The sequence below is a fragment of the Eublepharis macularius genome, chromosome 2 (genome assembly GCF_028583425.1).
Source record: "Eublepharis macularius isolate TG4126 chromosome 2, MPM_Emac_v1.0, whole genome shotgun sequence".
In the NCBI taxonomy this organism is placed as follows: Eukaryota; Metazoa; Chordata; class Lepidosauria; order Squamata; family Eublepharidae; genus Eublepharis; species Eublepharis macularius.
In genome coordinates, this window is record NC_072791.1 from 206,485,583 (window position 1) to 206,511,588 (window position 26,006).

Below are 26,006 nucleotides of genomic sequence, written 5' to 3' on the forward strand. Positions count from 1 at the left end.
GATCTCCAGCCACCACCTGGAGGCTAGCAACCCTACACCACAGGGAGATTGGCAACCCTAGTGAACTTTTAAAGGAAGACTGGGAGATGCATTTTACCTCAGGGCACATTCAATGACTCCCTTAGCAACTGTTTAGAATGTTGGGCTGATCCCCAATCAGACCACATATGCAAATGACCTTGAAACCTAACCCAATCAGGGAAGAGTGGCTGAGTTGGCAATTGGCAGGGGAGGAGAAGCCTGCCAGCCACACAGGGAAGCTGTATCCCTGTGGGAAAACACATCTTACCCCTTTTTACCCCCTTAGGGGGTGAATTTCTTAAAATCCCTTCTTAGTGAGCCTCTACATCACCAAAGGAACGTTCTCCCCAAATTTCACATTTCTAGGACTTGGATAGCCCAGGCAAGCCCAAGTGAGAGCTTGAAAGCTAAGCAGCAGCAGCCTTGGTTAGTAATTACAACAACAATATTCAATGTATATATCGCCCTTCAGGATGACTTAACACCCACTCAGAGTGGTTTACAAACTATGCCATTATTATCCCCATAACAAAATACCCTGTGAGGTGGGTGGGGTTGAGAGAGCTAGAAGCTGTGACTGACCCAAGGTCACCCAGCTGGCTTCAAGTGGAGGAGTGAGGAATCGAACCCGGATGAGTGATATTCCCATTGGATTGGGAGATATTCAACAAAGACCGGTGGATGGGAGACATTCAACAAAGACCAGTGTTGCAGAGACAGGCAATAGCAAACCACCTCTGTTAGTCTCTTGCCTTGCAAATTCCAGCAGGGATCACCAGAAGTCAGCTATGACCTGACAGGACTTTCCTCCACCACAAATGGGTTAGTAAAAGTAAAATCCAGCTCTTATCATAGGATTGTGTAAAATGCGCCAAGCTTGATCAAGATGATTGAGTCATTTTATAAAGTCCAATTTTAAATATATGTTCAATTAACTGATAATTGTTAACAGCTTCACAAAATACTTTGCTCGAAGACAAGTTTTAAAATATAGCAAGTATTTACAAGTATTTCTAAGTAGACAGAAATGTCTAGAGAATAAGATATAAGATGATGTTGGGAGGAATGACCAAAGGGCTGGATGGAAAAATAGCTCATTACATTTATAAAAAACAAGGATAGCTACATTACTGGAGTTGCTAGAGGACAAAGACAGAAATGAAGTGATAAAAATCGGATGGAAGGCCACAAAAAAATAACTGGTTGATGGATCTCGTTCCAAATTTTTTTACATAAACAAAATTCACATCAACCCATCAAAAGTTCTTGATCTTTTTTGGACACAGAAAAAAATGAAGATATGTCAAATGCTTAATTTGTGTTTTACAGTTACAGGGATTTTCTTTTGATTGTTATTCTTCAAAACAACACAAGCCTCTGTGTTTACATCACAGAAGGGAATATGTCTTATTGGTTAGTTAATGAGCAATGGACTTTGTGAGAGATGAAATTGAGCAAAAGTTTATCTGACAAGGGGGAAACATGGAAGTATAAATGAGCCATTCTCAACTTATTATGAGTTTCATAACATGCAATGTTACCTTAAAGCAGAAGTAAATGTTGTTTGTTCTTAGTCATTGGCATCAGCTGGGTTGCAGTCTGGCATTTAAGTCTTGTCTTTTAAATAAAGTTTTTTTAGTAGCCAGATGGAGCACTGAATAGTGATGGGAGCAAAACAAAACAAAAGAGTAGCAACAAAAACTTGATCTTTATTTGTGAACTCTGGCAAGCACTCCTCTGTCTCAGCCATTACAATGAACCTCTTCTTCAGGTTATTTATTCCTCCTTTCTTTCATCATAGAACTGATACTCTTTTCAGACATTGAACATAACCATGGTCTAATTAATCTAACTATGGTATGGGTGGTTGAATGCGGGCCACTTCACAACTATGCTTAGTTCAGGTGCTTCAAACTATGATCTGAACCTGCACTGATGATCTGAACTTCAAGTCTGATCAGGACCTGAAGTTCATTTATTATTATTCTTAACTATGGGCCATTTTCTCACATCTTACCAGCAGCACAAAATCACGCAAAACTTCCAGAACGACGGCGTCTTCCTGGCACAATTTCCCATCATGACTCTGGTTTGTGGTGCAATTCACGCCACAAACTGAAGTCATGACAGGAAATTGCGCCAGGAAGGCACTGTCATTTCAGGAGTTTTGTGCGATTTTGTGTGGCCGGTAAGACGTGTGAAAATGGCCATGGTTTCATATGATGTATGAATGAAGACATCCTAGTTTAATTGTGGCTTCTTCTTCAAGGTTGCCCCCCCCAAAGTACAGGTTGAAGGCAATGAAACCAGCAATTGCCAAGAGAAACCAAATCTGAGGTAGCACCAACTAACTGAATCCTGGATTTACAAACTAACCGTAATTAAAAATCAACCATAGTGTCACATGAACCTCAAAATCTTAACAGGAATATGTCAACAAATATGGAAAACAAAACAACAGCCCACAGACTGGGAATACTCAATCTACATTCCAATTCCAAAAAAGGAGATGCCGAAGATTACAGCAACTATTGTATTACCATGGTCACCCTTCCCAGATGTGTGCCATTTTAGGAGCTACCAATGCCATACTTTGGAGAAGGAAAGATTGAGGCTCTCCTCAAGCTATGCCAACAAGCAGCCATAATTTTGGGTGGGAGACTGATTCACTGATGGGAATCTGCATCCCTACCCATTCCCTCAGGGACTTGCATATCCTCAGAGGGTTGCTAATTTCCTCTTCACCTCCCCAAAGGCTCTGTCAGGGGAAGAGGAAATTAACAAAATCTCTGAGGACTGATCTTTGCTGGCTCAGTAGAGAGGTGAAATTGACAGAGCCTTTGGCACTTTTTAAACTTCCCTTCCCGGCTAGCATTGTCTCTCTCTACACTTCAGCATGTCTTGTGTAGAGAGATTCTTGGAAAGGCAGCCATGAAGGAACCTGAAAAGATTCTTAAGGATATGTTTCTGGGGACCAAGATCAAGATAATTCATACTGTGGTATTTTCCATTACTGTGTATGGATGTGAAAGCAGGACAATGAAGAAAGCTGACAGGAAGAAAATTGATTCATTCAAAATTTGGTGCTGGAGAAGAATTTTAGGGATACCACGGATGGCCAAAAAGATGAACAAGTGGGTTCAAGCCTGAATTCTCCCTAGAAGTTAAAATGACAAAATTGAGGCTATTGTACTTTGGTCACATCATGAGAAGACAAGACTCACTGGAAAAGACAATAATGCTAGAAAAAGTTGACAGCAGTAGGGAAAGAGGAAGGCCCAAAATAAGATGGTTTGACTCATTAAAGGAAGCCATGGCCTCTATTTGCAGGATCTGAGGAAGACCATTAATGAGAGGACATTTTGGAGGTCATTAATTCATAGGGTCACTATAAGTCAGAAGCAACTTAACAGTATATAACACACACAGGATTCCACATGGTGTCTGAACTCAGCCATAGTGTTCCTAGAAGGTCTCCTATCCAAGCACTGACCAGGTCTCTATCCGTTAGCTCCAGTATGACATGAAGAATGATTCTGCACACGTTGGATAATGCAGTTCCAATCCTCTTTATAAATCATTTTTTTGTGCGCAGAACAAAAAATTGACCTCAAATGATTGATAAAGTGCATTGAAAGTGCATTACCCAACGTGTGCAGAATCAGCCATCATGTGCCATTCAGCTGTACCCTACATCCAGGCTATTGAAGCAACAGCTGCATGACATAGTCATGTTTACCTTCACAAATGCAAACTACATGGAACTCTATTGCATCAATCACCACATTCACTTCAATAAAAAGAGCAGTTTCAAAAACAATTGCAAGCGAATGATTGATATTTGAATCACTAACTCCCATCCACCCCTCAGTGTGAAATGCAACAATATACTGCAGTATATCAACTGCTACATACTTGCGGGCCCAGCTTGATACGGCCAGGGTTTACCAAGCAGAATAAACACGTTGACGCTTGTTTGGAGAAAATAGGCCACAACTTTATTGATTACAGAATAAAGGAGCCATGGCAGCGTAGGGCATGGATCCCAACAATGGCAGAGCCACCTGCCAACCGATGAATCCTCACCCTATCAGCCCACCTGCTGAAAGGGGACACCACGGGATGATGGATGAGGGAGCCACACTGGGCGGTAGCCTCTGCATGGTCCCCCATCACCTGAATGCAGGCTTGTTCTGTCACCCCCCCCCCCGAGCTGGGCTTACCACTGCCAAGCCTGGTCCAAGACCCCTTATGGGGATCTCCATCTATGGGGAAACAGTGCACACAGGCCCTGTCCCCCCCCCCAAGGGATCGGTGCCCAACGCCCAAACCGCCCACTGAAAGTTGTGACAATTAACCCAGCAATATCTTCCGTAAAGCCTAACAATGCTTCAACTCGGAACGAACAATATACTTGTAACAGCAAGACAGCAGCCAACCCACAACAGAACCGTATAACCATACTAAACCCTCTAACTTAAATCCTGCAGAGGGTGGGTGGGGATCGCTGTTCCGGAGCCGACTGCGTCACAAGGGGCGGCCCTGTAAAATATTGAGGACGGGAGAACCTGAGTGAAAACTTGTTCACTCAGGTCAGGCAACGGCTCCCGCCCTTGCAACTCCCAGACGGCTGCACTGATTGGCTGGCTGGGAACATTCAATCCGGGCTCCCATTCCGAGGCTGCGAGCGCGTTTCCGCAGGGCCAGCATAAACGCTGCTCCTGCTTGCTTCCCCCGGCTGTGCAGGCCCGCAAACACCGGCCCAGGTAAGTTCGGGGCCGGGGCTTTAAAAGACAGAGAAATAGGATTTTCTCTTCTAATATGCTGCAATCAAGTATTGTTTTTATGAGTTTTTTTTTAAAAAAACTGCAGACATATTTTAAAAGCATGAAACTGGGATGTTCAAGAATAAATCTATTGTGTGTGATTTTTAAATGGAATTAATATTTTTGTGGAAATGGAAAAGCAGAGAAAGAAGGCGGGGGACACCCACCGTACTTCTCACTCTGTGACTCATCTCCTGGGAGTGGAACCAGATTGTCTTCTTGTTCTGTTTATTTCAGAAGGGAAATAATGCTAGAATAAGTCCAGGCTTCAGTTAATATGCTGCTAAGCATGTGTAAAGTAATTCCTGCATTAGTGTCCTATTCTCAGTTGCACAGGAGTGAACCTTGATGCTTTCCTATTGGTCTTGGTTTGTGTTATTATTTTTTACATTGGTTTTATGTCTATTCACATACCTTCTTTCAAAGAAGGGATAACAGTGACATGATCTGCTTTGTTCCCAAGATATTGGTAATATCTGACGTGTCTCTAGGTGTTTGCATTGCAAAAACACAGCCAATTCTCCTTTATGTGCAGAGCTGATTCATTTAGCGAGATGTTTTTGTTTAAGGATCCAGTAATGAGCCATACCTGATGCATGAAACTGGTGGAATTAATTTCTTATGAACAAAGGAATAAAAAAAAGCCTAGAAATTATTTCAAGGTTTCTGATGTTGATTCTAATGAACTCTTGTGTTAGGAGAAGGAAAATGCAAATAAAAAGCAGAATTATTGTCATTTGGATTGCTTTAAGAATCAAACCAATGATAATATAATGGCTTTTAATACTTCCCTTTAATAAAGTTTAGCCATCATTTTCTATCATGGCTTTGAAAATTCACAATGCTCTGTAACACCTCTTATTAGGGTTACCAGCTCCAAGTTGGGAAATTCCTGGAGATCTGGAGGATGAAACCTGGAGAAACCTGGAGAAAGTAGGGTTTGGGGAGGAAAAGGACCTTGGCATGGCATAATTCCATAGAGTCCACCCCCAAAATAGCCATTTTCTCCAGGTGAAATTTTCTCCAGGTGAACTGATCTCTGTGGCCTGGAGACCAGTTGTAATTCCGGGAGATCTCCAGCCACTACCTACGTCGGGACTCTCCATCTGCTTTTTGCATGCTGCTAAGTCCCCATTGTGACATCTTATGGCAACCTTCATTGATATTGAGAAAAAAAAATTCATAACGACTCGGACACAAAATTAGTAACTTTCAATGCATTTATTGTATGTTTGAACATAGGAACTAGAAAATCTAATATTTTCAATGTATTTATTGTATGTTTGGACACAGGAATCAGAAGATCTTATTGTATTTATTGTATATTTTTATATCTAGTTATTTGCACTTTGCACTTTTGCACCAAAGATAAAGAATTGTTGGTTTAATATATATTCCCGGAGTTGTTTGTTGCAACTACCTGGAGGCTGGCAACTCTACCTCTTATTAAGACCAGCCAAAATGACTCACTAACCTGTGCGAGCTTTTGAGTTCTCCAAAATTCTCTATCAGGCTGGTTGTTTTTAAAAAGCAAGGGAAGAGAAAAATATTTTTCAAGCACTTAAATGCTGTGTGTCTGAGAACATACTGGGCATGCAACCTTGTCTCAAAAATCCTGGGGTTGAAATAGGAAGTTTCAACTGAGAATGGAAGACTGTACACTGCCAAAAAAAATCTTTAAAATGCCACAATGCAACAAAAAAGTTTCAGCTTGTAATAAAATGTGATTGAGCTGGGATGGTGGGGGGCAGGTACAGTTACAGTTCCTGGCAGGATTCCTGTACTTTTAACAACTGCAAGAGAAGCAAAAATTCAATTGATGATTTATTTATTTTTACTGGTGAGGAACTACAATGATGGGAAACCGTCAGCTACTGAATTTCTGCCTATTAACACAACCATTAAAAGTATCAAAGTCCTGGCAGCTACTGACAGACCTGAGGGGGGAGAAGGCCAGGCTATCTGCTCCTGAAGGGTCCACCAAGAATCTGAGGGAAACCACCTGAGGTAGCCCCTCACCCACCTGATGGAAAGCTTTACTCCAACCTATATAGTGTTTAATGTATTAAAAGCCTAAGGCTTTCTTGGTGCATTTCATTCATTTATTTAAACATTTATGCCCTGCTTGGGACTCAACATAGCTTATACATTAAAAAAACCCTTCCCCTTAATTTAAACAGATCTGCAGGCAGGCACTCGGGATTCTCTTCCAACAGGAAAAAGGACGCAAATCCATCTTGCGCTGGCCCAGTTCCCTCTCCTCTTTGCACTTTTGGGCAATTGGGGGCCTGAACCATCACCACCCCTCAAGAACATTCACTAGCAACTCATAGTCTGGTTCCACATGGGAAGTGGAAAAAACCAGCTCCATTGTGGAAGCAGCAGTGAGCAAGATGGAGGTGTTGGGACAGTGTCCGCAAGGCCCAACTCTGCACACCATTTACTGCTATCACTGCCCCTCCTGAACCCCTTTCCGCCTTGTCATGTTGGCATAGAAGCACTGACCCAACAAGAATCTTGTTAGATCCCCCTCATCATTTGGCAATTTCCTGCCCCCCCAAAAGCTGAGCCACAGATAACAGCTGATCCATGGCTCAGTTGTTTTTAAAAGGGCCCTATTGAAAGGCTAAAGTATGAGGGAAATGCCAGTGCCCCCATTTTGAAGGTGGCTGTGGCACTAAGCTCTGCCTTCTGTGGACTGGTGGTAGGCAGAGTTTTCACAGGGATGCTGTTTCTGCAGCCACCCTGGGACTTTAAGATGGAAGGAGAAGGCTTGTCATGGCTGATTCCGCACATGTTGGATAATGCACTTTCAATGCACTTTATCAATCGTTTGAGGTGGATTTTTTGTTCTGCACACAAAAAAATCCGTTCCAAACGATCTATAAAGAGGATTGGAAGTGCATTATTCAACATGTGCGGAATCACTCACAGAAAGAGCACAATGTTGTGTGAAAGCTTCTCAGAACAGCAGGGGAGGGGGATCTCCACAGGGAAGCAGCCATAGAGAGACTGAAAGGGGCTAGTGGTGGATGACTCTGTCTGCCTGAAAAGAAAGATGTTAATCCTGCGAATCTATCAATCCAATACTTGCTTATCTGTCAGTCAAAGTTCTGAGCTTTTACTTAATCTGTCCATCAAATTTCTGAGCTTTTATTTCTTCAGTCAAAATCACCTGCCATCTCTATCATACATTCACTCGCGTACATAATTTCAGAACGTTTCTCATTTTTCTGTCCTAATTATGTTCAATAAATTATTCTTGAAAATAATGTCATTAACCTTACCTGATTGCTGTTGTTAAATTTGGGTTTCTTTGAAAATAAGTACAAGTTTATATAACCCCTCTTTTTTCTTTTCTGTACCCCCCCAACATTATCATTCTGCTTTTTTAAAATAAAATAATATATAATAAAAAAGAAAATAAGTGCAAGTGCCCTCATTAAATCTAATGAGATAAACATCTGCAGAAGAAGTTGAAGTGTGTTATGATTTTGATTAATAGTTTTCTTATGTTATGGCAGACTCTTGTTGTATCAAGGTCCGTACTGTGACTGGCAACAGCTCTCCAGGATATCAAGGAGGCGTCTTTCAAGTCACCTGCTACCTGATACTTTTAACTGGAGATGCCGGGGACTGAACCTGGGACCTTCTGCATGCAGAACCGATGTTCTGCCACTTAGCCATGGCCTCTCCCCTAATTGTGCAGTAATATAGCACTTTCTTAAAGTGCTGTTATGAAGCACTGCCTCCATTGTCTGAATGAAACATCACATTCTCTGTGGTGTTTCTGCTATCAATGAATGCAAATGAGCAGATAATTAAAGATATAACATAGCGTCTATTTGTTAATCCTTCCCGTGCCTGGACTTAGGGAGGCCTGGTCTCCCATTATAGTGGGAGACCTCCTGGCCTGAGCCACCACTTTTTCTACTGCTGCTTGAAAGGCTGGCAGACGAAAAAATGGACATTCTTTTCAGCATCACACCAATGCACAATGTCACTTTCAGGGCAAAACCGGACCTGACATCCGCGCAGCAGGGCAACCTTCTAGGATTTGCCCAAAATGCTACAGTTTGACCATAGAGTTTTGGCCGAATCCTAGAGAGGTGCCCAGATACAATGACATCACTTCTGGTTTTGTGATGGAAGTAACATTGCACATTGTTATGACAATGAGAATATTGTCGTCCCCCAATTTCTCCCACCACCAGCTTGATTTATATGTTATCTATGCTCCAAGATGGGACTTTGAAAAAAAGATAGTGACTTAAACTAATAAACAAGGTAGTCTCACACACACACACAAGTCCAGGAAAACTTTAAAAACAAAAGTCATGTGATTCTATTTTTGTTAGGACTAATCAAAATATTAGACATCAAGATTTTGAGTTCCCCAGAACTCTTTATCAGGCTGTATGTTTAGTCCAAAAACTAAAAAGCAAAAGTGGTGGCAAAGTAACAGGGTACAATGGGAAAACAGCAGTCTCCATCTTGTAGAATCTGAAAAGGGAACACAAGACATGTTGCAGACTCAATTGGGTTCCATGTCATTAGGTGTAGAGAGCTTTCGGGATGTACTAAGAGCTACTGGGACAGAGAAGCAGAAGCAATGGCCACATTCCCTTGGAGAATATAAAGGCTAACAGTTAATCAGATGCCTCCCTGGGGCTAATTTTTTCCCATTCATCCCCAAGGAGACATCTGATTTACTGCTGACCTCCATGAGATTGTGGCCGAGGAAATGGCTGTTCACATCCTGAAGACCTGCTCTCAGTGACATCTGGAAAAGCTCTGAAATGACCAAAGATTGTAGCAATTGACTCATTAAAGTATTAAGCTGCCAACAGCAACCAAGAAAGACTACTTGGCAGGAATGCCACTGCGGTTTCACTGCAGAAAATTAATAAGAGGCACTGATAGGGTCATCTAGGCGTGCAAAGCCTCTGCAAACTTCATGGAAGGTGCTGATGTACCAGTATAAGTTGGGCGTGGAGGAATTTATTTTTCTTCTCCCTTCCTCATCTCAGCTATTTTCAATAAACATGTGCTATGGACTGAACTTATTGTTTTACAAAACAATATGCGCATAATATTAATTCCAGGGAGGGCCCCCCCATGGAGGTTGTTTTGTTTAAACAAATTCCAGATTTAAATTCACTGCATGTGTGTTTGTGGACAATGCCAAGATGTCTTAGAGTCAATCTGAGGGTACATTTTAAAAACATGTGGACCCTGTTAGTTTTAATTGGGCCTTCATCAGATGCATATGTATTCACAAATACAAAGGAGGAAGGGGCATGAAAATCCTTATATCCACATTACTATTATGTTTGAGTAATTCACAGTAAATTAAAAAGTAGGAATTATCTCCCATAGTTTTGATGGTCATCTCAGCCAGCCTTGGCAATAACAAACACATGAAGCTGCTTTATAGTAGCTCCCACAAACACACACACACACGATCCTTCCCCATGTTGTTATTATTATGATGTTGTTTGGACATGCAGAGAGAAAGAGCTAACAATGTGTAGCAATGTGTAGGCTCTGCTCTCCACCTCCATGTGATCACACAGCACCAACACACAGAGGAATTGTCCATACATACACTTAGGCTTACGATCTACCCGCTCGGGATGAAAGATTTCCCACCCCCAGCTCCCACTGCAAACTGCCAATCCAGTGGCCAATGAGAAACAAAAATTAAAGCCTCAGTTGGCATAACAACGTTGTGTCACTTCCAGGGAAAACCGAAGTGATGTCACACTGCTTTAGGAATCACCAAAAACTCTCGTTTTATCATAGATTTTCAGCTACTCCTAGAGAGGCATGACATCACTTCCAGGTTTTCGATGGAAGTGATATAACACCATCACCCAATGGCACCCACCATGTCCCCACCCACCTGTAGACTCCCAGTCTATAAACATTCCCTATCCGTGCTTGGAAATTTTTAGAAAGCAACGTCCCCAATCTTAGAGATGGAGCTTACATGTGGATACTTCCTCCACATGTATGCAACATGCAGACAACCCAGCAGTCATGTGGAGGTAAGGCCAGCACATTCATGCCCACAAGAGGTTGTGAGTAGGGCCACTGAGTCAGATCACTGGTGTATTGAGGTTAGTATTGTCTTCTCTGACGGGCAGTAGTTTTACCTCCAGGATCTCAGATCTTTCTCATCACCTATCCGATCCTTTTAACTGGAAATGTGAGGTATTGAACCTGCGACCTTCTGCACACAAAGTATTCTTTTTGAGAAGTCTGAATCCCTCTTTACCACTGAAGAACAGCAATGTAAAAAAAAAGGTCTTTAAAAGCCCAAATAGGACAAAGAGTTAATGAACTAAATATTCTAGGAGAAATAGCCCAGGCTAGCTTCATCTTGTCAGATTTCAGAAGCTAAGCAGGGTCAGCCCTGGTTAGTACTTGGATGGGAGACCACCAAAGAGGATGCAGAGATTGACAAGGGTTGCTACCACCGCCTCTGTTAGTCTCTTGCCTTGAAATCGCCTACAAGGTCACCATAAATCACTTTCAACTTGTAAACATCTGTCCTCGATGTGTCCAATATCAGCAGGGTATAGTCACAGAATTTTTGAGAGAAACGATATCTAAGTCCTCTGTGTAGGGAAATAACCAATTCAATATACTTAAATCAGCAAGGCTGACAAGGAATCAACGCCTCTAATGAATACGGGTATAACATGTTGATGCTAGAAAGCAGCATTGGTATCTCTTATCTGTACGAAATACACTGCTGACCCACATTGTTAAAAGATCAATTTAAACCCATTTGCAAGTCAGAAAAGTTAACGCAGTTTCATCTCCCAGATGGCCTTATGGACCAATGCTTCATAAAAAAGTGTCGCAGATCAGAAAAAAATGGCGGAAATCCACCGAGAAATTTCTGTTATCAGAAAACAGCTGCCTTTAGCGTAGCATGTTTTGTTTGTCTTTAGCTCTCCAGAGGAAATCTTTGAAGGACCACACACAGGGCCAGCTTTGAAAGACTAAAGACATATTCTGTTGAACAGCTGAGCCACTGTGAAAGCCTGTTCTGTTTAAAGACATATAGTTTCCTGACCGGGGTCAAGCTCTTGGAAAAATGGTTCAACCATTTTGCAGATGTACAGCATAGATTGGTCAGTGTTTGGAATGTCATCAACCCATTCCTGTACTGATTTTTTGCAGGTCTTTTGATTTCAAAGTGTTTTTTTTTAAATGAATAGATGTTCATGTGATGCTTCAAAAATAAAAAAGGTAGACAGCCTGATAGATGAGTGGAAGAAGAACAAAATAGATGACTGAGATCTGATTTGACTGATAAGTCTGTCAAACACATTATGAAGGCTGGAGGAAGCGGAGCTTATTTTGCAGGTGAGACAACAACATGACCAGTTCTCTTTACAGGAAAACCTGTACAGTATACCCTTTGAAGACCAATCCCAAAATTAATGATCCTCTTCCTGAAGCTATGTAATTTCCCTTTACTCATTCCTTTATACATTAGTCACAGGGAAAAACATCCATCCGCCAAAATACACCCAACCAATACTACCTTCCTTGATACATCCTGGCTTTTACCTCATTGAATCAACTGAGCTGCTACTAATTTTATCAACAGCAAATATTCTCATCAAATGATCTTAAAATGAGCATAATTTCCTTATTTTTTAAAAAAAACATGCTTTACAAGAATACTCGGAGCAAATGCTTACGGCATTAGAGACCCCCATGAAAACTCTAAAGCACGAGTAACTCAGTATTTAAGTCGTTATTTTGAAGCGTCCACTGTTCTTTGTCCCTTTCCTTGTTTGTTTGGATAACATTTTGTTTAAGTCTACAAAACAAGAGGCACAATTACGGACATTGCTGCCGCTGATACCAGACCAGACCAGATATTTTCTATGAGCTTGAAGATGTTCCACTATCCATACGGTAACCCCTGAGAAAGCCTGCATGACGAAACACTCTTTTGCCAGCCATTTGTTGGGCTGAAAATTTGCCAGCAACTCCCAGGATTTATTGGACCTCTGCTTGAGCTACGGGCAGTTATACCACAGATTCCTGTGGAGGGAGTGGCTGGCCGTTATATGAATTTCATTGATTACTTCTTATGGACACTTTGACTGTGAAACTTTGAATTATTGTTCGTGACATGAAATGTATGCTTACTGAAAGATTTGTTTACTAACTGGATTCTGGATTGCTATTTATTCATCATGCTTGTTATTTATTGACTGGCTGTAGTTTATAGACTGTTTGTTAGTAGTTTGTAGTAGTTAAATTTATTATATATGGCATGTTACCCAACATTAGCACTTTATTAAATTTGTTTATAATTACTGTACTGAAAAGTGATCATTTGGAGGGGAACTGTTGGTTGTGTTCTAACGTTTTGTTTAAGACAGGAGCTGAGATCCCATTGCTCCCATCAGCAAAGCCTGGTGCCTTCCGCTAGCCTAAAAAATGTTCCGCCTATGGAAGTGGCTTCAAACATTGCGGAGTGGAGTGGTAGGAGGGAAATGGCAACACGGGGCTCTGCATTGCCTTGCCCTGATTCCTTCAATGAGGTGAGATGGTGTGGAGCAACTGCAACACGTTTATTTCACACCGTCCATTGTGTTCGACTAGACGTTAAATAAGGGAGAAAGAGAAATGGCAAATTCAGATGACGTGATCAACCCCCGTCAGTCGGATGACAGAGAACATGCAGCCCCGTTCATGCGCTCTCTCTTTCCCTCATGTGCAGAGCATAACTGAAAACATCCTGCTTTGGGAAGCTTCCAGCCGTACTCCAGTTTGCGATAATTTCAGATGTGTAGCCATGTTGGTTTGCAGTAGAAGAGCAAGATCCGAGTCCAATAGCACCTTAAAGACCAACAAGATTTACAGGGTATAAGCTTTTAAGCAGGGCTTTTTTTCTGGGAAAAGAGATGGTGGAAGTCAGTGGTGGAACTCAGGACCACACAATGACGTCACTGTGGGTCAGCTGGAACAAGGGGGGAGTTTTTTAAAGTTTAAATCGCCCTTGGTGAAAATGGTCACATGGCCGGTGGCCCCGCCCCCTGATCTCTAAACAGAGGGGAGTTTAGATTGCCCTCTGCACTGCCGCTCGGTGCAGAGGGCAATCGAAACTCCCCTCTGTTTGGAGATCAGGGGGTGGGGCCACCAGCCATGTGACCATTTTCAAGATGTGCCAGAACTCCGCTCCATCGCATTCCTGCTGAAAAAAAGTCCTGCTTTTAAGTGTCAAGCTCCATTAATCAGTATTGGACAAAAGGAGCTTTGACTCTCAAAAGCTTATACCTTGGAAATCTTGTTGGTCTTTATGGTGCTACTGGACTCGAACCTTGCTTAATTTGCCATAATGTCCCAAGGCAGGGCCCTGTTTCTGTTTTCTGCACCAAACAGAATTCTAAACTATGTAATCCAGGTTCAGAATCCCAGTTGTGGTGAAGAAGCAAACGCCATTTGCCCAGGTGCCCAAGCTGGATGGAAAGAAGGAATTCAACAGATTGACGGAGGAGAGAGCCATCAATGGCTATTAGCCATAGTGAAAAACGGGAGGCTCCACCTTCAGAAGAAGTAATCCTCTAAATGCTGGTGCTAAGAGGTAACATCAGGGGAAGGCCTTGGCCCCTGCAAACTGTTTCTTAGCCTTCCAGAGCTGGGCAACTGGTTAGCCTCTTTGTGAACAATGTTAGACTAGATGGACTACTGAGCTGGTCCAGCAGAGTACCTCTTATTTTCAACAGACTTTGTGGGTGAGCAGAGATCTGAAACTAGGTGTCCTTGATGAAAGCCTTGTACCCTATACAATGCATCACACACCATACAATCTGATGCAGAGTTACTCCAATGCACTGGAGTCTTTCAGCATCAGATTGCCCTGACAGTCCCTCTTTAGTGCAGCTTCAAGTCAGAGGAGTTTCTTGTTAGATTCACACACACACACAAAGGTACACAGAGTTCAATGCCAGTCTTCCGCCATCCAGGTAATGCTCCCATCTGCTACTTCACTTCAAGCTACTGATCATACAGCAACTAATGTAAATAGTATATTACAAGAGTTTCAAAATGGGAACGGATTGCCAGATAATTAAGGATATCCATGCAGGTACCCACAGGGCACCTGTACATTGACCTTACAGGAGTCATTGCAAGCTAGTGAAAACACCAAACTTTGGAGAAGTTAGATGACTCCCCACCCCCCTCCAAAGAGCTCAGAGAAGCCTATACGGTTCTCTCCTCCTTCATTTAATCTTCACAACAACCCCGTAATGTAGATTAAACTGGGAGACCTTCAGGGCTGGGGGTAGGGCTTGAACCTTGGTTTCTTTGATCTCACCCCTACACCCTAACTCCTTCTTTGCTTCCCTGGCTGGAAATGCTGATAGTACCTTAGAAGAGCAAAACTATAACTTTGTAAGTCTTTAATGGCTCAGGCCTTCCATTCAAGGGCAGAACCTCATGGTTTGTTTCTCTCATGGTCCTGGTATTCCCAATGAAAAGCTGAAATGAATCAGGACTAGAGATGGGCATGAACAGCAATACAAACTAAAAAAAGCCACGAACAGCCCAATCTGCTGTTCGCAAACAAGCTGTTCATGAGGCCCCATTCTAAATGAACAGGTGGTCGTTGCAAGCCTCGTTCATTGCTGTTCATCAAGCCAGACAGTCTGGCACCTGCAATCAATTCCCATGGCATCCAGAGGCAGGGACTGCCTGAACTCTGTCTGAACTCCTGCTGTTGCCTGGAAACTCCAATCTAAGCCCAATTTAGCTTGACTGGCAGGTCTTCCTTTCAAGTGTGGAACTCCAAATTTGTTACAAGGAAGCAAAGAGCAGGGGGGAGGGGGGCTACCAGCTCTGGTTTTGCAGACAGTGAGGGAGAGACAGTTGTTGTTGGCATTTTGAGAGAGAGACAGGGAGAGTGCATTGGAGCTTGAATTTTCTTTGTGTGTGGTGGGATAGGGATCTACCTCTTCAAGTTCCAGGGCTGCTGCCAGGCTCTGGGCCAAGCTATTATTTATTACTGGTACCTTTCCTGCTGCCTGCTCAGGTAGGGTTTCTGGGAGTGGTGTGGTAGGGATCTTGATGGCTGGAGAAGAGCCTGCTGGCTCCCATGAACAACAAACAACAAACATGTTCATGAACAAGTCATGTTCGTCAATGTTCATTGTTCGTTGTTCATGGATGGGAATGAACAATGAACACCATATTCGGGTTTTTTTCTGTCCATGCCCATGTCTAATCAGAACTAACCCTAGCTGTCTGCAAACTATTGCATGAGTGAGCTTGTTCCAGATACAGTCCTTATTTCCAGCAGTCTTTACCATTAAGTCCCTTCATTTCTAGTTTTGCTTTTAACACCCGTTCACTAGTTAATCTTTCCCTATCCTATCATGAACTGCACCTTCTGCTGATAAATTGCACAATTCCACTGCTTTACACAGAGCTGTTTCAAAAAGAAAAGCCTTAAGGGTACTTCCCCTTAAGAAGAAAAGATCACAATCTTCAGATTACTGGAACAGCCACACTGCATCTAATTTCCTATACGTTCTTTCAAGCCTTCTGTTTTTGTTGACAATGTGGATAGAACCTACATAAGCCTTTGCAATGTTCCCATTGCACGGCTAATCTAAAGCAATTATGTAAAAGACGGCAATGAATTTTAAGGAGCTACTAAAGTTTGGAGAATGAGGTCTTCCCCCGAGTAACAGACAGGCAATGGCCCTACTTCACACTTGCAAGTTAATCACTGGATTCCACTGACTGTATATTTGGAGAACTGAATGTATGAACTGGCTCCATTAAAAAGTACGGTGTCTAAGGAGATGCAAAGAGATGCTTTTATTTCCAGAACTGTATTCCCAACTCAGTCATGCAGCTCTTCCCTAACTGCTGCAGTCAGCAGAGGATGAAAATATATGTAAGCCAGCCCTTTGACTTCGACCTATAAACTAGCCAGCATGTTGTGCACAAAACAGAAACAGGTTTATATATTCTAGAAAAACACATACAAGAGGTTATTGTCTAATCAAGTTCCCAAAGAGATTCCCAAAAGGAGCTTGTGAACGTATTTCCAGGTGCCTGCTTGCTTCTTCCCCAAAGTATCTCTTCCTCCAAGCAAAGAGTCAACCTTGGGTTTCTTCCACTTCATTGAAGCAGGAAGTTTTCAGAAGAGCCTAGGAGGCATCACCTTTGTGCCTCCAGAGAACACCTGAACAGCTACCTCTACTGCAGAAGTATCCTTGGCTTGGAAGTATTTAACGTTCTTTGGAACCTCCCAACATTCTGTGATTGGGCCAAGTTTCCCCCTCCAGGAGACATTTTGCTGTGGTGCTCATGTCTGTTCTCTACATTCCAAAAGCACCCACAGGTTCAATAATAATAATAATAACAACAACATTCAATTTATACACGGCCCTTCAGGACAACTTAACACCCACTCAGAGCAGTTTACAAAGTATGTCATCATTATCCTCACAGCAATCCCCCTGTGAGGTGGGTGGGGCTGAGAGAGGTCTGGAAGAGCTGTGACTGACCCAAGGTCACCCAGCTGGCTTCAAGCAGAGGAGTGGGGAATCAAACCCAATTCTCCAGATTAGAGTCCCGCCGCTCTTAACCATTACACCAAACTGGCTCTCAACAACATTGAGGACCCCTGCTTTCAAACAAGATGCCCCAAACATTGTTCTCCAGAGGTCCTTCCAGAAGTTCATCCCCTCTGTGTGTTTCCCCCTCCTGCCAAAAGGATGGAAGCCCACCATTACATTCTGGCCAACCACAAATGTCCCCAGACTCTCCAGTTATAACCAATTGATCTCCCAAGTAGGGCCGAGGAGAAAAACTGGATCTTTTTTGCCGTTTCCTCTCTTCCCTTCCCAACCCAGCTTCTCACCATTGGGAAATCCTGTTTGAAAAGAATCTACGAGCAACTTCTGATCAACAGACACAATTATAGCACATATCCAAGAAACTCCAGACATGCTCCATCCACACTGTGACCCGTTTTACACTTTCCTGAGGTACAAACTTGCTTCGTATGACCTAAAATCACTACAGAAGGACCCTTTGAGTAATATTGTTGCCCCTCATGCAACAGTAAACTAGACATCAGCTCTCGAATATTTAATAGGTAACATTTTCCAAGTTTTTATTCCACTCTTCCCCCAATGAGCTCAGAGCAGCATGAACTGCTCCCCCTCCCCACATACACACAAACATTTATCTTAACAACCACCCTGTTAGATAACTTAGGCTATGTGTGAGAAAGGGTGATTGGCCCAAGATCATCCAGTATGTTACATGATAGAGCATTTGAACAGGGTTCTCTCCAATCTGTTACATTATGCCATACTGACTGTTCAGTGTCCTACGTATCAGAAGCCAGAAGTAGCTACTTTACTGCCCTGTACGCCGGGAAGGCATGGTTCCATTTTTCCATGCAACACCCTCACCCCACATATTCACCATACACGATCAGTTCTTCCAGCATTCTAAATATCATGCCTGTTTTAAAAAAACAAACAAACTTTGCCTTTTGCATGTTAGTCATATTGAGAACGGACAGCCGATTTTTTCTGAGAGATGGTGAAAAATACAGAGAAGAGGCATTGGTACTCACATCCCTTTGAGCCGTTGCCACATTTTCTCAGTGTGTCCTCCTATCGGGTACTTTAAAGGAGCACTGTCCAGTCCCTGAGTGGCCTCGGTACCTGTGGACCCCATGGCTAAATTGTCCCGCGGCAAAAGAATTAAAAATCAAGCTCAACAGGAAGCCGGAGTCTTCTCCAGTCCACAGCAAATGCCAGAAGGTCCGTGCATGTTAGACAGCAGCTGCTCTGATCTCTCCCCAAATCTATCAGGATTACAGAGCAAGCCAAAGCTTCTGCCTCAAACGTTTATTCACTCGGGTAACCAAATCTAAGCTCTGACCTCTCCCCCCACCCCAACTCAGCCCTTTAAGCGTATAGCTCTTCTGACCTCAAATAAGCAGTAATCCACACGAGTGAGCCAGCAAATGTCCCAGTGGGTGCTCTCTCTGCTCTGTCCCCCCACTCTTAAGACCTCCACCACTCCTCTCTGTTGCAATTCAGTCGCTGGAGTTCTGTGCGCTGTTATATGCACAGCTGAGTTCTCAAAATGCACAGGAATCCCTGGCCATGCTGGCATCCATCTGAGTTGACTAGAGCAGGTCCAGAAAAGAGAAAGGTTTCTGTTCTCTGCAGAAAGCGGGATGCAATCAGAAAGCAGATGGTGGGAGCCCGTCTCGGCTGTACCCACCCTAGGAAGGGGGTGCATCTGTTCAACGGCGCCGCTTTATGCTGCTTCGAGTGGATCCTGAATTGCTTCTTGGCGGACAAAACGGTCCTGCAGCACCAATAAAGGGAGTAAAACCTCCCAGCGTGTGCGGACGCGCTGCGCAAAGGAAATTAGAGAGCTCTACAGGTTGCCATTGAAGGAGGCCTCTATAATTGCGACTATTCAGCTTCTCCTAGCAACTCTGCACAGCAGATAACTGTCAAATTAACCAGGCAAAAATGCCGCAGCTGCAAGCCTGTTCAGGGATCCCTTTGGGATAGCAGCATATGTGGCTCCCCAAGGGGGAAAAATAATGAATGCTAAACTCTTGTGCTCTCTGGGATGGGGGGAGAGAGGATATTAAGTGTGCAAATAAGAAAGCAAAGTGAATGAGAACTAATTGCTCTGCCAGTCCCATAGCTGAGTGCCAGCTCTCTTTCTCTAAGCCAGTCTAAAGCTTGTGGCTACACAGCTGCAGAAAAAGGATAGATCTACTTAATATATTTCTTCATATATATCTGATCCTCTCTGCTTTGGGTACTGGTGGATGCTCAGAATTCAACCTGAATATAATGTTTTTGCTTGGTTTTAAGACAGATGCACATTTTATCAGGACAGGGAGAAAAATAAAACTTGGTGCACCAATATCTGTATAATTTGCAGATTCTGGAGACACAAATGTCATCATGGCAACTTTCCAATTAGGGGAGAGAACTGCAATTTTTTTTTCTCAGTGGATGTGCTGTGTGTGTTTACGATGGTGCAATAATAACATAGAACTTTATATGGCATATTTCAATGCTTCGTGTATATCGGCAGCCCTCAAAACAACCTTGTAAGGTAGGTCATTAATATTCCCATGTTTCAGTTGGAAGATGGGTGAGGCAAACATGATAGAGGCCAGCTATGATGTAAGCCCCACTCATTCCTCCACTGTCGGGCAGATTTTCCCTCCAAAACAGTCAAGATTGTTTGCTGTGGCTGGGAAGCCTCTGGTAACCATATATATGGCTCCCAGGACCACGCAATGATGTCACTTCCAGGAAGTGGCCACCCCTAGGAGTGCTTCCAGGACCACGCAATGATGTCACTTCCAGGAAGTGGCCACCCCTAGGAGTGCTCCTGTGATTCAAGCCCGCTTGTCTGCCTGCCCCAGCCCATTCCGGGCCTGAACCTGGCCAGGAGTGGGGAACGGCAGTTTTAGAAAACTGCCAGAATGCTGTTCTGGAGCATTCTGGAGAGAGAGAGAGAGAGAGACAGTGGGAGAGTGGGTGGAGCTTACATCATGCCAGTTAGTGCATTCATACTTGAAGTGGCATTTGAACAAAGGTCTTCTTGATTAGCAGCTCAGCCTCTTACTCTACTGGTTGTCCATATAGATAGCATCTGCACTGGTCAAAAGAGAAACACTTTTAGGTCCCATGGATATCAATAGGAAAGTGTTAAGAATGTGTTTCAGTCTCTCACTCAAATAGGCACTAAAGTGTGTCCTTTCAGGGGGATCATTCCTGTATTTTATTGACAGTCAGTGTGGTGTTGCGGTCAGCAGGCTGACCAAATTCCCGCTCCATCGTCAAGTTCATTGAGGGACCTTAGGCCAGCCTCCAGATCGGACCTGAAGATCTACAGGAATGGCAACTGGTCTCCAGACAACAGAGCAGTTTCCCTGGAGCAAATGGCTGCTTTGAAAGATGGACTCTATGGCATTATACTCCACCGCGCTCCCTCTCCTCCCCAAGCCCCACCCCCCAAACTCTCCAGGAATTTCCCAGCCAAGAGTTGGCAACACTATGGCAGCAGCTTTTAAAAAGTAAGATTCCACTGATTTCCTCTTTATGCTTTCACTGGTCCATTTAAAAAAAAAAAATAGCACAGGCTGTATTCAGCCAACAGGGCTTGCCCACTAGAAAAGAAAAACACTCTGCCCTCAGAATGACCGGCTCTTAGGACAATCACCCGAACAGGCTGCATAGAATGTTTCATATCACTTGCAAATCACAGGCAATGGCAAATCATCTCTGGCTGATTCCGCACACGTTGGATAATGCACTTTCAATGCGCTTTAGCTATCGTTTGGAAGTGGATTTTTTGTTTCACACTCGAAAAATTCAGTTCCAAATGATCTCTAAAGAGGATTGGAAGTGCATTATCCAACGTGTGCAGAATCAGCTTCTGTTAACCTCTTGCCATGAAAACTCCGCCAGGCATCGCCGTAAGTCAGCTATGACTTGAGGGCACTCTCCACTCCCACCACACTAGACAAAATGCTTTTGCCTGAGCAGACAGATCACCCTGAGAGGATGGTCTGAAGACACCCTGTAGTCCAGTCATTGATACACTTGAATCCGAAACGTCCAAGCACCATGCTCAAAAACATCCAGAACAAAAAGTTGGACTTATATCAAGGGCTCCACATTTTTCTAAACTGTATTGAATATGTTTTGCACATGCTTCTTGCACAGTTTTCTTGCTGCTGGTCCCAGCTTCATCGGCCGTCTTCCCAATCCATCTGACTGGAGCAAATATATTATGATAACGGGAGTTTGATTTACCAGTTCTGGCATGTGTCAACAGCACATATACTCGAAATGTAACTGATTTTAAAATAGGCATAACCTACATATCTTGGGTCATCGCTGAATCTAACCGCAGAACCTCCGCTTCAGACAGCAACATGAAAGAGGGCGCTGCTGCTTATTAAAGAAGCTCTCCACCTCATGTTTCCCATGAAATCCTGACCGTCTCCAGCCACTCAGACCTCTATAGCCAGCTCTGCTGTCTGATTATAGAGGGATAGATAGACCTGCTGCACGGCAGCTTTACTCATCTGCAGAGCTTTTTTTCAGCAGGAACACAGTGGAACAGAACGGCGCTGGAGCGGCACAGAGCAGCGCGGAAGGCAATCTAAACTTCCCTCTGTCTGGAGATCAGGGGAGGGGCCACCAGACATGTGACCATTTTCGCCGAGGGCAATTTAAACTTTTAAAAACTCCCCCCTTGTTCCAGCTGACCCAAAGTGACGTCATTGGCACCATGTTGAATACCGGGTCCGGTTCAAGGTTTTGGTGTTGACCTATAAAGCCCTATGTGGACTGGGCCCAGCATATCTACAGGAACACCTCTCCCACTATGTACCCCAGAGGATGCTTTGTTCAACAAATAAACAGCTGTTGGTGGTCCCTGACCCAAGGGAGGCCTGCTTGGCCTCGACCAGAGCCAGGGCCTTTTTGGTCCTGGCACTGACCTGGTGGAACTCTGTCTGAGGAAACCAGGGCCTGGTGGGATTTATTATCTTTCCGCTGGGCCTGTAAGACAGAGATGTTCCGCCAGGCGTATGGTGGAGGCTACGTTGGGCCCCCACTGGCCACACTAAAGATCTGTCCACCACTCCACATATGAGCCAGGGCTTGAAAAGCAGTATTTTATCATCGCCATCTGAAGAGAAGCTGTATTATATAAAGTTGTTTTAATGTTTTTTAACATTATCTGTTTTTAACTGTATTTATGTAATTTGAAATGTTGTACTCCGCCCTGAGCCCACCTGGCGGGGAGGGCGGAATAAAAATCTAATCTAATAAATAATAAATAAATAAATAAATAAAATACCAGGGGCACCACCTCCCACCAAGAGTTGCCCCCTGTGCTGGCAACCTACTGAGTTCCACCACCTCTTTTCCCAGAAAAAAAATCCCTGCTCATCTGAATAGCGCCTTCTGCAAATATCACACTGCAAATGGGCAAAATCAGCAGCTGTCTACACACACACATTCTCTGTAGTGGCCCCCACCTTATGCTGTAAGGAACTGGTTCAGAGAGATGCTTTGGTAAAGAGTCAGGGACTATAGACTATACTACTGTGTACTGTCTGTTGGTGTAAGTATGATTCTACTGGGTAGTTTCTGCATTGTTTAATATGTCATGTTAATTTTGATGCCAAGTGTGCTAAGCAGATGGGAATGGCTTGGAGGAACAACATCTACATGTGTATAGGCCAACCTCTTTCATATGGGAAACTAGAGTTAGAATTCCAGTTTTGTCTCACAGCTCCAAGTCAACATTGCACTCTTCCATATACATTAAAATAAAAATAAATATGCTCAATGAACTGAATGCAGTCGAATTGCTTTTTTAAAACTGATGTGAGAAACTCTCAGCTGTGCTCTTCTAAGGAAAACCAAAAATTAATTCATTCCTGTTGTTAGTTGCAAATTCTTCTTGTGTTTCTCTTTTCCATTACCTTCTGGCAAATCCATATGTGCGAGGTATATATAGATTGCTAATGTCTTCCTTAACTAATTTTTGGCATACTTAGGGTCAAACTGGAAAACCGGGGAGGGAATTGTAATCAGATCTCTGCAGTGATTTTTCCTTCATAAATAGCAACCTGGAAGGACCCCAATTTCGACTGGCACCTTGGCACAAGAACAGGGGGTTAATCCCTACCACCATGCCATTTTTATTTTCAGTCTCAGGTGACAATTTGAAGTTGGGGTGAGAGGCATTAAGCGCCCATTTCCTATTATTGTGATTCTGACCTAAATTGGGCCCTCCCATAGCTTTTAGGGCCTTTTCACCCAGCTATCTTCCCATGATTAGAGTACCGAGCTGCAGTAGTTTTTCTCCAAGTTTCCTGCCTTTATTGCCCATTGGTTGCCCTTCTGTGCTTTCTTTTGTCGTATCTCCGTGCTTTTCAAAATGGATCAAAGGTGATTTGAGAAAGCATGGAGAAATGACAAGGAAACCACAAAAAGACAACAAATGGGGAAAACAAAGATGTGAGGACTGGAAGCTCAGGCGCTGCAGGTCAGAATCAGCACTCAATCAGCAGGAAAACCTCCATGTGAAAAGTTCTGGAGATATAAGTGAAGATTTTTTTTTCTCATTCTCTGCATGTAACTTGTAATAAAGGGTTAAATATATATGCTTTTGTTATCAATCTGATTGCATCTCTGAACAACCTCTTAATCTACTCAAAGTTCAAAAAACATTTCCTCTGTAATTAATTAGAAATTAGAAAAGAGTCCAGTGGCACCTTTAAGACTAACCAACTTTACTGTAGCATAAGCTTTCAAGAATCACAGTACTCTTCGTCAGATGCATGGAGGGTAAGAAGAAACTGGTCAGATATATATAGGTGGAGAGGGGAGGGGGAAGTAGATGCAATCAATGGCTTCTGATAATGGGATCAGTTAATTCTGATAATGAGATTATCATCACTGATTTCATTATCAGAAGCAAAGTGATCCCATTATCAGAAGCTACTGATTGCATCTACTCCCCCACTCCCTTCTCCACCTATATATCTGACCAGTTTCTTCTTACCATCCATGCATCTGATGAAGAGAGTTGTGATTCTCGAAAGCTTATGCTACAGTAAAGTTGGTTAGTCTTAGAAGTACTACTGGACTCTTTTCTATTTTGCTACTACAGACTAACACGGCTAACTCCTCTGGGTCTGTAATTAATGTTCATTTAACAGTACTAACATAGTGGCTGTCCAAACCGAGAGTGTCTCTACACGAGACATCTGACACAAGAAGAACACTTGTCAGGAGATGCAATGTTAGCCGGGAAGGGTAGTTTAAAAGACAGAGCTAACGGCTGTGCAAAGGCTTTGCTATACACTGGAGCTGTGTGAAGGGGCTGTGAAATGCCAGAAGGGAAACGTCAGCCCATTATAACCTCTCTCCAGGTCTGGCTCTGGAAGGAAGCTCCAGCCCATTTCCATTCCTTGTTGCCCTTTGGTTGCAATCCCACACAGTTCTAGACTGGAGAAGTGAAATTGACAGAGCCTTTGGGGAGGAGAAGATGAAATTAACAAACGCTCTGAGGAGTGATCTCCACTGGCTCTGCCTTTTTAAACTACATGTCCCAGCTAACGTTGTGTCTCCCTACACTTGATGAACACACACCAAGGTTTCTCTCGTGTAGAGAGACTCTCAGTTTAAATGGCTACTTGGGGCAGCTTTGTATGTGCCCCTATTTGCCTTTTTGCATGGTGCTCCCCAGCATGTAGAAATACATGCACCGGAAGGAGAATGAAGTAACATGCCTCCACATCCAAGACGCTGGCAAATACCCATTGGGCAAATAGCCAATACACTGGCAGTGTAAATGGAAGCATATTACTTCAGGCAGAAATGGAAACCTTCTCTCACGAATGCCTCTCTACACGCTGGGAAGCAAAAGAAGAAGGATTCGGACCACCAAATTCCAGGTCAGAGCTGAAGTTTTTTCCAGGATTACAAGTGATCTCCAGACTATAAAGATCAGCTCCTCTGTAGGAAATAGCAGCTTTGGAGGGTGGATTCTGTAGCATCACAATCTTGCTGAAGTCTCTCTCCACTTCACTCTCCCCAGACTCCACCCCCAAATGTCCAGGAATTCTCCAAACAAGAGTTGGCAACCCTAAAATATATTTCACCATAGGTGAAGACTTTTTTTTGTTTCATTTGTTCTCTCAGTGATTCCTCTTTTGTGCCCAGTGTTTTTTTAAAAAATGTTTTAATTGTTTTTTAAGTCATTGTATGCTTTTAGCTCTGGTTTTAATTTTTTAAATGATGTGCTGTTGTTGTTTTGGCTGGGTTTAATGGTTTTATAATGTAAGTCTATTGTGCATGTTTTAATTTGTCCGCCACCTCTGTGGCCCTTATGAGAGCAGAAAGGAGAGATATCAATTTTGCTAAATAAATAAAACCAAATCCAGTAGCATGGGACACATCTTCAAGGCATCTGATAATGTGGTCTCTGACTCTCAAAAGCTGATGGTGGAATAAATTTTGTCAGTCTTAAAGGTGCTACTGGACTCCTGTTTTAATTTAACCACAGGCAGCAACAAAAGCTTGA

The 26,006-nt window shown here is 43.2% G+C and overlaps 1 protein-coding gene across 1 annotated transcript in view; it reads right to left on the reverse strand.

Annotated features, from left to right (window-relative positions):
* Positions 1 to 18,587, reverse strand: part of PDE1A (phosphodiesterase 1A) — a 208,343-nt gene extending 189,756 nt beyond the window's left edge. The window contains exon 1 of the mRNA XM_054971362.1: positions 18,484 to 18,587. Within this exon, the coding sequence (XP_054827337.1) occupies positions 18,484 to 18,587 (104 nt within the window). The remainder of the gene's footprint in view (positions 1 to 18,483) is intronic.
* Positions 18,588 to 26,006: the final 7,419 nt, after the last annotated feature.